Consider the following 12,124-nt stretch of genomic DNA (forward strand, 5'->3'; position numbering starts at 1 on the left):
AAATAATTAGAAACATTATTTATGTGCACAAGTACATGGGACCCCACCATAGCACCCCACACAGTGTGGTGCTGTGGCAGCAGAGCGCTGGGAGCAGAGGGAGGTGAGTATATGACGGATATGACGGAAGACGGATGCGACGGAAATACACCCGAACATATCTGGTAGCCCGAACATATCTGGTACTGACACCGGCACACCGTCCTCGTCCGATCCACCACTCGCACTCCATCGTTATTGTAGTCCACAGGGAACCCGACATTTTCCCACACAGCTGATTTAAAAGAAGCAGGTGGGTCTTCTAGCTCCTGAGTGTTATCTGAACTCGCCATACTAACTATTCTTCTTCTTGTATTTTTTTCGTTTTGTTGTGTTTTGTTGTTCTTCATTTGTTGTGTAAGGGTGGCTGGCAAACAGCTTTTAGGCGCAATACCGCCCCCTGGATTATATATAGTGTAGTGCAGTGGTTCTCAACTAGTCAGGCCTCGGGACATGCTCGGGACCCTCTTTTTTCCTTGTCAATAAATCGCGACCCACAATTTTGAACCGCTCAAATCTATTCAACAAAAAATCTGCATACAATTGTAATTAAAGTGAAGTTCCCATTGGCGAAAACACGTGGGTTTGCTGTCCTGGCTCCAAGATGGTGGAATGAGCTCCCCATTGACATCAGGACGGCAGATAGCTTGCACATCTTCCGGCGCAAACTGAAAACTCATCTCTTTCGACTCCACTTCGAGCGTTAGAACTATTAACGAAGCACTTTTATACTAATAAAGGACTGGCTTACCTAAAGCCAGTTGAGTAGCACTTGAAATGTTTGGCTCTATGAAACCTGATGTACTTATATGATTCTGTTTTCTTCAAGGTTGTGTCTTCCTGGTCGAATGTACTTATTGTAAGTCTCTTTGGATAAAAGCGTCAGCTAAATGCAATGTAATGTAATGTAAAGTACAGTGCATATATCCTTATATCCCTTCACAGAACTAAAGTATGCTTTTAAAGAAAGTTTAATCTGATGATGGTCATTACGTTTCTAGAATCAAAGTTGAACTGTATAACAAAAAAAGGCACACTTGACTTGTATTCAATAAAAAGGCAGACTTGGAGCCAATCCTGCAAATTCACCATACGTGAAAACGTGTCATGCTGAAAACCCAACCCCAGCAGGCGGGTGTGGGGGGATTGTCCCCCAGGAGATTTTTAGAAATACTAACATATAAACGACGCACTCTGAGAAGAAAAATAACTAAATCTATTACTACCCGACATATTTAATAATAGTTTGCCATTTGTTTTACTTTGTTCTGACAGCTGAACCTGCTGCTCCTCACAGAGAGAAGAGTAAAAAGGAGAGAGTCTATGTGAATTACTTTGTGGGTTAGGGTAGATAGCTCCCATTGTTCTGTGACCTGTCAATCATCAAACCGGGGGTCGTATTTCATTACGTGTTCATTTTTATCTGAATATGTACCCATGGATGTATAAAGAATAGTTCTACCGCAAAGTTATTCTCCGTCGGGACTTCCGGCAACAAAACCATGCCGTCATCTTGATTCTGATTGGCCAGAAGACTCGAAAAAACATCAGCAAAGATGTTTTATTGAGAAGATTATCACTACGTCACAGAAGTTTTCAAAACCGTTGATGTTCTCCGGCATTTCCAGTCCAACACCTACTGCATGTGCAGCGTTAGAAAATCGGGCTTTCAAAATAAAAGTTTGACTTTTTTCGAATTTGTTCCGTGACGAATACTAACCGATGGGAAACATTTGAAAATAACGTTTTATTCCGCTAACGCTGCTCCGTCTCTACAATCAGTCTTGCTTGTCAACTTTGAATGCTGTGCGTTTACAAACCATGACATAATACGCTACTTACAATCTATTTTCTAAAATAATGATCCTCAATATTTTTCTGAAGCAACCAACATGACCGTCCAGAACCAACAGAGATGGACACACATGCCATATTTAAGGTAGGCTATATCTTCACGTTAATGAAGTAGAAATGATATGTTTGGTTTTAAAGACATTTTCAATGTATCTTAGCTGTAAACCCGTTCTATAAAAGTTGTAGTCATTCTACTTTCTCCCAAGTCAGTGGACGTACACATCAAGAACATTGTCCTGCGAGAGCTTAAAAGCTATGAAAGGAAGCTCTTTCCTCATCTATCACACACTTCTGAGAGTGAAATGCAAAATGAGGACACCATGACTTCTGAAGAAATAAAGCCAGACAACGATGCCAGTGAGGGTGTTCTAAAGATCACGTTACATGTTTTAAAGGAAATGGGCCAGAGAGAACTTGCTAACAAACTGGAGAAACGTAAGTACCAAGAATACGAAGTCTAGTTTTTTTCAAATATAAATGTTGAGGCCAGTGTCTGAAGTAACGTGAAAATGATTGTTCTGTTCGTAGGCAACAGATTTCAGCACTAACAATCAATGCATTAACATTATACTCTCCTCTTTATACAATCAGACATCTACGGTGAGCTTGATGTCTGCCAGCGCAAACTCCGACACAAATTGAAAAAGTTTGAATACATTTATGAGGGAGTGGCACAGCACGGGACGCAGACACTTCTTAACAAGGTTTACACTGAGCTCTACATCACAGAGGGAGTCGGTGGGACTGTAAATAATGAGCATGAGGTCAGGCTGATTGAGGCTGCAAACCGGAGACGAACAACAGAAGACAAACCAATCAAGTGTGAAGAAATCTTTCAGCCTCTGCACGAACAGGACAGATTTATCAGAACAGTGCTGACGAAAGGAATCTCTGGCATTGGGAAAACAATCTCCGTGCAAAAGTTTAATCTGGAATGGGCCGAGGGAAGAGTTAACCAGGATATCCAACTGCTCATTAATCTTCCCTTTCGTGAGCTGAATCTGATGAAGGAGAGACTTTTCACACTGACGCAGCTTCTTCAACACTTTCTCGCAGAGGCCAAGGAATCAGGAATTTCAAATTTTGGCAAATACAAGCTCATGCTGATATTTGATGGGTTGGATGAGTGCCGGCTTCCCCTGGCCTTTGACCTCAACAAGCCCTGCCGTTGTGACTCGGAGCCAGCTTCAGTGGATGAGCTACTGACGAATCTCATCCAGGGGAACCTGCTTCCATCAGCAAACATCTGGATAACTTCAAGACCCGCAGCTGCAAATCGCATTCCAGTCGTTCTGATTGATCGAGTGACGGAAATACGAGGCTTCAACGACCCCAAGAAGGAAGAGTACTTCAGGAAGAAAATCTCTGATCAAAACATGGCCTGTAAAGTTATCTCACACGTTAAGTCAACCAGGAGCCTGCATATCATGTGTCACATACCAGTCTTCAGCTGGATAACCGCCACCGTTCTGCAGAGTATTTTAGAACAAACTGAAAGGAAGGATGATGGTGTACCAGGAGAGATGCCTAAAACTCTGACGCAAATGTACACCAACTTTCTTGTGTACAACTCGTTGATAAGAACTCAAAAGTACTCAGAAGAACAAGAGGAACCACCGGCCCAGGAGAAAATGGACGAAGAGATGATCTTGAAGCTAGGAAAACTGGCCTTTGAGCACCTGATGAAAGGTAACATGATCTTCTATGAGAATGAACTGAAAGAGTACAACATCAACATTGCTGATGCTGCAATATATTCAGGTGTGTTCACACAGATCTCTCAGAACGACTGCGGATTTTACCGGGAGATGGTGTACTGCTTTGTGCATCTCAGCATTCAGGAGTATTTTGCAGCAATGTTCATTTTTCACAGATTCATCTGTTTCAATCAGAACTTGCTTGAGCCGCACAAAACCTTTATTGACCACGAGGCTCCCAGTGACGCAACAAGCCTTCTCAAAAGTGCAGTGGATAAGGCCCTGCGAAGCGAGAACGGACACCTGGATCTGTTTCTGCGTTTTCTTCTCGGCCTCTCGCAGACCTCCAATCAGATCTTGCTGAAGAGCGTTCTGACCACGATGGAGTACAGTTCACAGAGAAACGAAGAAATTGCAGAGTACATCAAGGACAAGATCAGGCTAAATCTCTCCCCGGAAAGATGCATCAATCTCTTCCACTGCCTCAATGAGCTGAATGATCAGCGTCTCTTGGAGGAAATCCAGAAATACCTGTGCTCTGGTTGTTTGTCAGAGATTCAACTGTCGCCTTCACTGTGGTCTGCTCTGGTCTTTGTGTTGCTGACCGCAAAGGAAGAGTTGGATGAGTTTGACTTGAGGAAATATTCGAGATCAGAGGAAGGTCTCCTGAGGCTGCTGCCAGTCATCAAAGAGTCCAGAGTAGCCTTGTGAGTAAATATCTATATCCTCTGCACTTTTATCGTGCAATACAATATTTCTATGCTTTTTAAAAATTGATACATTTGCAGGTAACTAGTTTGTTTGATCCGATGTCATATTAATCAATGATAAACGTGCTATGTGTAGGATCTAAGCCCTGTGAGCAAATGTATTAAATTGCTTCTAATTTCAAAGGTTAAAAGAATGCAGCCTTACAGAGAAATCCTGCAAATTACTTGGAGATGTTCTAAGCAACTCATATCTGAAAGAACTGGACCTGAGCGATAATGACCTGCAAGACTCGGGAGTAGAGCTGCTGTCTACTGGACTGGCAAGTCCAACATGTCAGCTGGAAAAACTGAGGTTTGTGAAGAAGTGCTGGCTACCTACTATCAAAAAAATGCTGATTATGGCCAGTATTATTCTATTTTTGGAGAATACAGTGTTGATTTGCATTCTACGGATTATAATGAATAAGTTTGACTCTTCACTTTCAGGCTGCAGTTCTGTGGGATCACAGAGATTGGCTGTGGCCATTTGGCTACTGCTCTTAAAGCCAACCCAAGCCACCTGAAGGAACTCGATCTGAGCTACAATCATCCAGGACAGACAGGGGAGGAGCTGTTGTCCTGTTTACAGAGGGACATTGAACACCTCACTGTCAGGTATAACTGAGTCAAATTTCTCAATTATTTTTCTTTAGTATAATAATTTGTTGGGTTTCTCATATCAAAAACATCGCCTTTGTATTTTTTCTAGATTAAATGGCAATGCGGAATGCTACTTAAAATCATCTCTGAAGAAATGTAAGTTTTTTTGGTATCTGACTTAAATATTGTTTCTTTTTTTCTTTAAATAGTACTGTAGTTTTAGGAGCTGAAGGACTTTTTTAAATGTTTTTTTCCCTTTTTTGTTTTTCATCAGATGTATGTGAGCTCACGTTGGATGTGAATACTGCCCACTCAAACTTGTCTTTGTCTGAAGACCAAAAAAAGATGACGCGAATGGAATCAGTTCAGCCATATCCTGACAGCCCAGAAAGATTCACAGACTGGGGGCAAGTTCTCAGTAAAGAGGGTCTGCATGCTCGTCACTACTGGGAGGTAGAGTGGACTGGCGAATGGACTGGTATTGGAGTGGCTTATAAAGGAGTCAGCAGGAAAGAGAAAGGAAACGAATGTGTCCTTGGCTACAATGATAAGTCCTGGAGTCTGCGCTACTGTCACGGCAAATACAGCACATTGTTCAATAAGAGCGACGCAGACATATCCGTTCCCTACTTCGACTCCAAAAGGATTGGGGTGTTCTTATGGGACGGGTGGCGCAGTGGTCTGTGCATCCGATCATCAGATCAAGGGGGAGTGCTGGGGAACTCCAGTTCGAAACCCGCTCCTGCCGCCACTGCGTCAGGCCGTTGTGTCCTTGGGCAAGACACTTCACCCGGATTTGCTCCTGTGGGTATTGTCCACAGTACATGTATAATACCAATGTGTACTTGTAAAAGCGCCTCGATGTCTTCGAGGCGTGAAGATGGACGGTGTGGCGCAGTGCGCTGTGCAATGATCATCAGATCAAGGGGTGAAACCCGCCGCTGCTGCTGCTGCTGTAAAGCCGGTGTGTCCTTGGGCAAGACACTTCACCTGAACTTGCTCCTGTGGGTATTGTCCACAGTATCTGACCATTGCATGTATCATATATGTGTAATGTGTGTATATGTAAAGCGCTTTGAGTCATTGATAAAGCGCTATAATAAATGTAAGGAATTATTATAATTAATTATTAGACTGGTCAGCTGGCACGCTGTCCTTCTACGCTGTATCTCCAAATGCCATGACACACCTGCACACGTTCCACACTGAGTTCTCTGAGCCACTGTATCCAGGATTTAGGCTGGGGTTTCCAGATTCTTCATTGATTCTGTGCCAGCCAGAATACCCTTAAAGGTCAACTATTATGCAAAATCCACTTTGTCATATTACACATCAACATGTGTCCCCTCTGTGGAAAGAGATTCTGAAAGTTTCAGGAAAAAAGATTTTCTCTTTTTGTCCTGATCCATTTCTATAAAAACCTGCTGATCAGATTTTGGCCACTTTACGATTTGTTTGTCTTGTGTAACCATTAGCCAATCACCAACCAAGGTAACCCCCCCCCCTTATCACCTGAATCTCCTCCTAGAGCACCATTGTGTTCTTTGTAACCAAATCTCTCTCAGAGGGGCGTGGGGAAGGGCTCCTTACTTTCATCTAAAGTAACAGACAGAGAATCAGCACTTTGGAAACAGGGCTGAAACAGAGGGGATTATGGGTAATGCTGCAATGATCTGTTTGGTGTTTGGAGCCAAACACTTCAGAGACATGTTTGTATATATCTGAGACCTATAACATATTGATGAAAAACAGTATAATAGGGGAGCTTTAAAATCCCTAAATATTCAATGTATTGTTCACATGAGGATGTAACCACACAAAAAAAACAAGGCTGAAAACGATATGCAAACATAATGGGGAAACTTTAAAAGAGGGATTTCTTTTTTTTCCCCGCAGATCGCATTTATATACTATGCATAAACACATTTGCTCAGGGCAGCACATTCTTAGGCCAATGAAGCCAGTGACCTACATTTTGCGTCAATCAATTGTGTTGAAATGTACATGCTATCTATACAGCAGGGCAAATTGAGTCGCTGATGTTTTTGTCCCATTATCCCATTTTGTGCGTGGACGCAGCAGCTACAACGGTAGCTTCGCTTTACCCTCCATTCTGAAAAGCATTTCAAATGTTTTTTGCCCTGCTGTCTTGAGCAAAACTTGCCAAAACCATATTCATAGTTTTCACTAAATCAGTATCTGCCTGCAGTTATTTCAGCATCATTTTGATACATGTATTGCAATTTAAAAAATGAACAACAGTGAGCAAATACGCCTTTGAAATGAATGGCATTAGATTATCCTCTACGTTTATGATCTTGTTTTTTTATGAAAGCTACTTTTTGAGCATATAACTAAGACATGGGTGTGTTATATTTGTGAAACAAGAACTCAAGGAAATGCACACTGTATAACCAAGGTGTTTTATGTAATTTATTAATTTTCATGACTTTTTTTCACGTGTTAATTATTAATCATGTATTTTAAGGCACTTAAATTGATTGACAGGACTGTGATCATTGTTATATAGAAAAAATACAGCAGAAAATGAGCAAGCATGTCAAGCCAAACGATTTAATAAATAAAAGATGTATTTAAAAACGTTACTATTGAAGTGTGAGCATGTTGGCTTTTATTCACTCTGTAAAATAGATACAGAAAAAGGGATAATTGCAGATAATAAAAAAAAAAAGCAATTCACTCATGTTATAAATTATTATTGCTTAATTGTGCACAAGCAATAATTGATTCAACTCTAAAGAAATGTGTCTTGTTCTCACTCGTAAAAAAAGAGATGTGTTCAAAGTGAATCAGTTAGTTGGCCACTGGATCAGACCCCCCCCCCATGAGGCTCCTCTTCTGTGGTCCGAGCTCTGCAGAGGCTTTGGCTGAGGAGGAAACACAGATAAGATAAGAAGTACTTTATTGATCCCAATTTGGGAAATGTTTGTGTTGCAGCAGCATAAAAAGACATGGCATTGTACAATAAAATGATCGAGAAATAAACAAGAAAGTAGAAAATATACACGTTGAATTACAAATGTACAGTAACAAAACATAAAGCAAGTTATATGTACATAAGTATGTGAGGCTAGAGGACATCAGTGTTTCTTCATCATGGTGCAAACATCTTTAATTAAACATTTAAAGAATATTTAGCAAAAGCTCCTCGAATGCAGTTCACGAGAAAACGTATCTTGTGTGGTTTACATTTCCAGGGCGCTGCTCAAATATAATGAGTTCAAACAGTGAAACATCCTTTAAAAGTGTTGATCTATGTGATACATGTTAGGGAATAACTTGCTTGGGTATTCAACCTTCGACCCAGTTCATCGTTTTCTCCTCTCACTGTCTCCTTTCCTACGGCATAGGTCTACGGCCTTGCTGCTATCTCTCTTAAGGAGGAGCAGCTTGGGCGCATTGTTGTTGCCAGTCTATGACAGAGCACAAGCCGCCATGAGGTAGTTTACTGATCAGGAACGTCTTCCCTGGCGCACATTCTTTCCTCTGGACGAGAGCTCTAGTTAGATTCAGGGTCCATAATGTTTAGTCTCACTGATAAAGAATGTTGATTATTACACTCCGAAATAGTTAAAACCTCGAGCTGCAGAAGAGTTCTTCAGAATTGGTTTGGCGACCGCTCGTCAACTCGTGACGCACCACCTGACAATTCTCCGGCCGAAGCTCCAAATAAAGCGCCAGTGTTTGCCATCAAAGCTCCAGCTCTCCTCGTGTCTCTCTGAGTCCTGACTCCAATTGCTTCAGAAGTTTCCCCCACAGTACAGACTGCTTTGCTACATTACTATATATTTCTGAGACGTATAGGGGCTGCACAAACCCCTGTGCATGAATAGCATGATGTCTTTGGTCCTGCAAGATTTTGATTTGAAGTGTTTTTGATTTATTTACATAAAAACACACACACCAAAACACCACTTGCACACACAAGGCCACCACATTTCACTAACGCAGCTCTTCAATACAACTGAAGCTCTTCGGATAAAATATCACCCACAACAAAATAGCCAGGACTGTGCACAGATGTTTCAGGGACTTTCTTAAAAGTGTATATGTACATAAGGCTATGTGTTTTTGTTTTGAGATTATATTTTAGATGATGTACACTAGACATACAGTACATCTTCCGGTATCTTTGGTCGTTTCTGAAAGTACGTACTGTAAAAGGCAACAGAAAAGTTGTCAATCAGATTTCTGCAGATTTAAAGTCTCTAGTCAATCTGTGCACATTCCTGACTAAACCCAAACAGTATATGAACTGAAAACCACAACACACACAACCACCACCCAAAAGGGAAATGGCGGGTACCTGGAGACATGTTCACCAACTCTCCATCCACTCAGAGCCTGCACACCAGGGACAAACCACATGTTGTCGGTCTGAGACTCTAAGGTGTGTGTGTGTGTGTGTGTGTGTGTGTGTGTGTGTGTGTGTGTGTGTGTGTGTGTGTGTGTGTGTGTGTGTGTGTGTGTGTGTGTGTGTGTGTGTGTGTGTGTGTGTGTGTGTGTGTGTGTGTGTGTGTGTGTGTTTCTATCTTTATGAGTGATATGAGGTTCTGCACAGTGACAACAGTCGGTTGTTATTCATCAATTAATCTGGTCTGACTCGCTTTAACGATAAACGTTAGCATTATTGTAATAGGAGTATAAAGGCTTGCATACAGCTTGTACAGCTGTGATGGTTGGTTTAAAGGTAGGGATGTCCAAACTACGGCCCGGGGGCCAAATGCGGCCCGCGGACCATTTTGAATCGGCCCTCAGCAAATTCAAAAAGTATAATGGAATACGGCCCACAAATGAAACTTGTGCTTATCTTATATTGTACTTCTTAAATATACATGTACAAATATATTACACAGTAGTATTTGTGTGTTAATAATCCCACTTTTAAATAGATTCAGTCGATTAAAGTTGGAAACATTTCCTAACATATCCAAGTTGATAAGGAAAAAGCCCAGAAACGTATTTACATAACCAGTTTGAAATAGACCCCTCATATCTCCTCTTATGATAATCAATCTGAGGCTTCTGCTTTAAGGAATGAGCTGCCAACACTTTTTGTAACAATAAATGAAGCCCTCTGGAGAGCTGCGATGTAGGCTGTTTTTTTCATCTTGCATTTTCAAGTATCAAGCATACTTTACCATTTGATTGATTTCGCTATCTTATAACTGAACTTATGAGGCGATATACCTCTAGTGAGCGGCCCAGCCCTTCGTATATTTCTCTGTATGTGGCCCTCGGTGAAAAAAGTTTGGACACCCCTGGTCTAAGGGATGCATTAGAGAATGTAAATAAGGATGTTTGTTCACTAACCTGCCACCAGCTTGCTCTTGCACGAGGCCTCGGAGGCCAGAGCGTGCGACACGCTCATGATCCTCTCCTGCTGCTGCAGAGCTGCGTCCAGATCACCGAAGTCCAGCTGAGCGGACGGCTGTCTGTTCTGATAACTGGAGAGAGAACACACACACTCCCTCACTTAGAAAGAATAACCTGCACCATGGGCACATACAGTATGACTTGCAGTATGTACCTACTTTCTATACAAATAAAATATATCTGATATATAAAAGATATAATAAATCTGTTTCTGATATTCTTAACCAATAATATCTGTATATATGTCAAAGGTGCACCTAACTCTATTGGTGTTATATTGATATATATACTGTAAAATGTCCTTTTTTCCCCTTGTCTTATTCCTGTTGATGCTTTAAAATTATCCTACAGGAATCCAAAAAAGGTGTTTCTTAAACCAGTGGATTCATAAATAACACACTCACATACTGATCACCATTTAGACCTTCATTCCCACAGGGATACAGTAGAAGCTGAACTCACTGAATGTATATCAGTGCATTTCACTCAGATCGTAATCCCCCTTGAACACCTTCTAGGCTGAAGACTTTCTTTTTGCGGCCACTTTTAATAAACTATTCACATCTTACACTGCACTGTAACTTGTATTCATGTTCCTGTGTTATTCATGTTTTATAATCTTTGCTTTTTAATGTTTCTGATGTGTTTTTATGCTCTTAAAGGTGGGTAGGTAAGAATGGAGAAACCGGCTCGAGTGCGCTAGAATTTGAAAGTACGCAGCCGATAAAAATCTGCCCCTTCCTTCAGACTTCCTTACAGAGCCCCTCCTCCAACACACACGAACGCGCACATGACCAATGAGGGCACGAGATAAATTAGTGCACAGATGGAAGGCTGACAGGCAGGTAGGCCGTCCAGTTACTTTAGCCGGGCCGGCTCAGATGATTGGTCGTGCTTTTTACAGCGCCACGGCTTCCACAGATGACATTTTTGTATGTATTCATTGCCAAAGCATTTAATGTATTCATTGCTATCGGGATGTTAAGAGCATTCCATGGAATATAACAAGTGTTTCTGAAGTGAATTACCTACCCCACCTTTAATGTCTTTTTGTAAAGCACTTTGAATTACCTTATGTTGAAAAGTGCTGTATAAATACATTTGCCTAGCCTTCCCTGGATTTACTTGAAATAAAAGGCAGAAATCTTAGCGACCCCAGCTGCTGTGAGTGCTGTACCTGGACTTAGCGAGCAGGTTCTTGATGCGCTGCGTCCGGCGGCCGCGCTCCTCCTGCTCCTCCGGACTCAGAGGCTCGTCGGGGTCCGACTCCACGTAGCGCTCTGGGATGGGAACCTTCTGAGGTTTGCACAGCTGCATGGGGAAAGGACAGGGCAGAAGTCTTAACATCCCATTATGTGGTGATGACGTAACCATTTGAAGTTTGTCTCTTCAAGTAGAAGTCAACATGAGGTTGTTATGCTTTTCATAACAATGGTAACTAATTCTCTCTTGGGTATTTCTTCTACATTAACAGTGATTTGTGCCTCTATCTAAAGTTCCTATTCAATTCTTAAATCTGGCATTCATTTATGAGTATTTGAACAATTCATTTAAAAAGACGTGGTTTGCAAAAACATTTCAATAGGCTTTATTAAACTGCCATGCAGTGAAATGTGAATGCTTTTATCTATCTATGTTGGGGTTACCACAAATTGTTGAAGTCAATGACTCACACCTATTTACAAACCACACAGAAAAACCCATTTGATTGACAGGCCTCCCAGGGTCTAGACTTTCCCCTTTCAGGATGACAATTCAATTAATGTACTGTAGATCTTTTTGTGATTT

The 12,124-nt window shown here is 41.5% G+C and overlaps 2 protein-coding genes across 11 annotated transcripts in view; one reads left to right on the forward strand and one right to left on the reverse strand.

Moving 5' to 3' along the window:
* The first annotated feature begins 881 nt into the window (after positions 1–881).
* On the forward strand, positions 882–6,348 carry LOC117557478 (NLR family CARD domain-containing protein 3-like). 2 transcript variants are annotated; one of them, XM_034233331.1, is made up of 10 exons: positions 882–898; positions 1,315–1,380; positions 1,924–1,978; positions 2,100–2,328; positions 2,485–4,297; positions 4,485–4,652; positions 4,787–4,954; positions 5,049–5,095; positions 5,214–5,596; positions 6,069–6,348. In XM_034233331.1, the coding sequence occupies exons 3-10, from the start codon at positions 1,955–1,957 to the stop codon at positions 6,228–6,230; spliced, it is 2,994 nt and encodes a 997-aa protein (XP_034089222.1). In that variant the 5' UTR covers positions 882–898; positions 1,315–1,380; positions 1,924–1,954; the 3' UTR covers positions 6,231–6,348. The 2 variants fall into 2 exon arrangements, with proteins under 2 accessions (XP_034089222.1, XP_034089221.1); XM_034233330.1 differs by lacking the exon at positions 882–898 and having other exon boundaries at positions 1,013–1,978.
* Positions 6,349–7,358: 1,010 nt separating this feature from the next.
* Positions 7,359–12,124, reverse strand: part of LOC117557461 (pleckstrin homology domain-containing family A member 7-like) — a 166,548-nt gene continuing 161,782 nt past the window's right edge. For 8 of the 9 annotated variants that reach the window (XM_034233300.1, XM_034233298.1, XM_034233297.1 and 5 more), the window contains 3 exons: positions 11,514–11,647; positions 10,274–10,407; positions 7,359–7,827 (listed from right to left, as the gene is read on the reverse strand). In XM_034233300.1, coding sequence (XP_034089191.1) covers positions 7,754–7,827; positions 10,274–10,407; positions 11,514–11,647 — 342 coding nt within the window. In that variant the 3' untranslated portion in view covers positions 7,359–7,753. Of the gene's footprint in view, positions 7,828–9,266; positions 9,305–10,273; positions 10,408–11,513; positions 11,648–12,124 lie in introns of all 9 variants that reach the window. The other variant, XM_034233299.1, reaches the window with a different exon arrangement.

Source organism: Gymnodraco acuticeps, unplaced genomic scaffold (genome assembly GCF_902827175.1).
Source record: "Gymnodraco acuticeps unplaced genomic scaffold, fGymAcu1.1, whole genome shotgun sequence".
In the NCBI taxonomy this organism is placed as follows: domain Eukaryota; kingdom Metazoa; phylum Chordata; class Actinopteri; order Perciformes; family Bathydraconidae; genus Gymnodraco; species Gymnodraco acuticeps.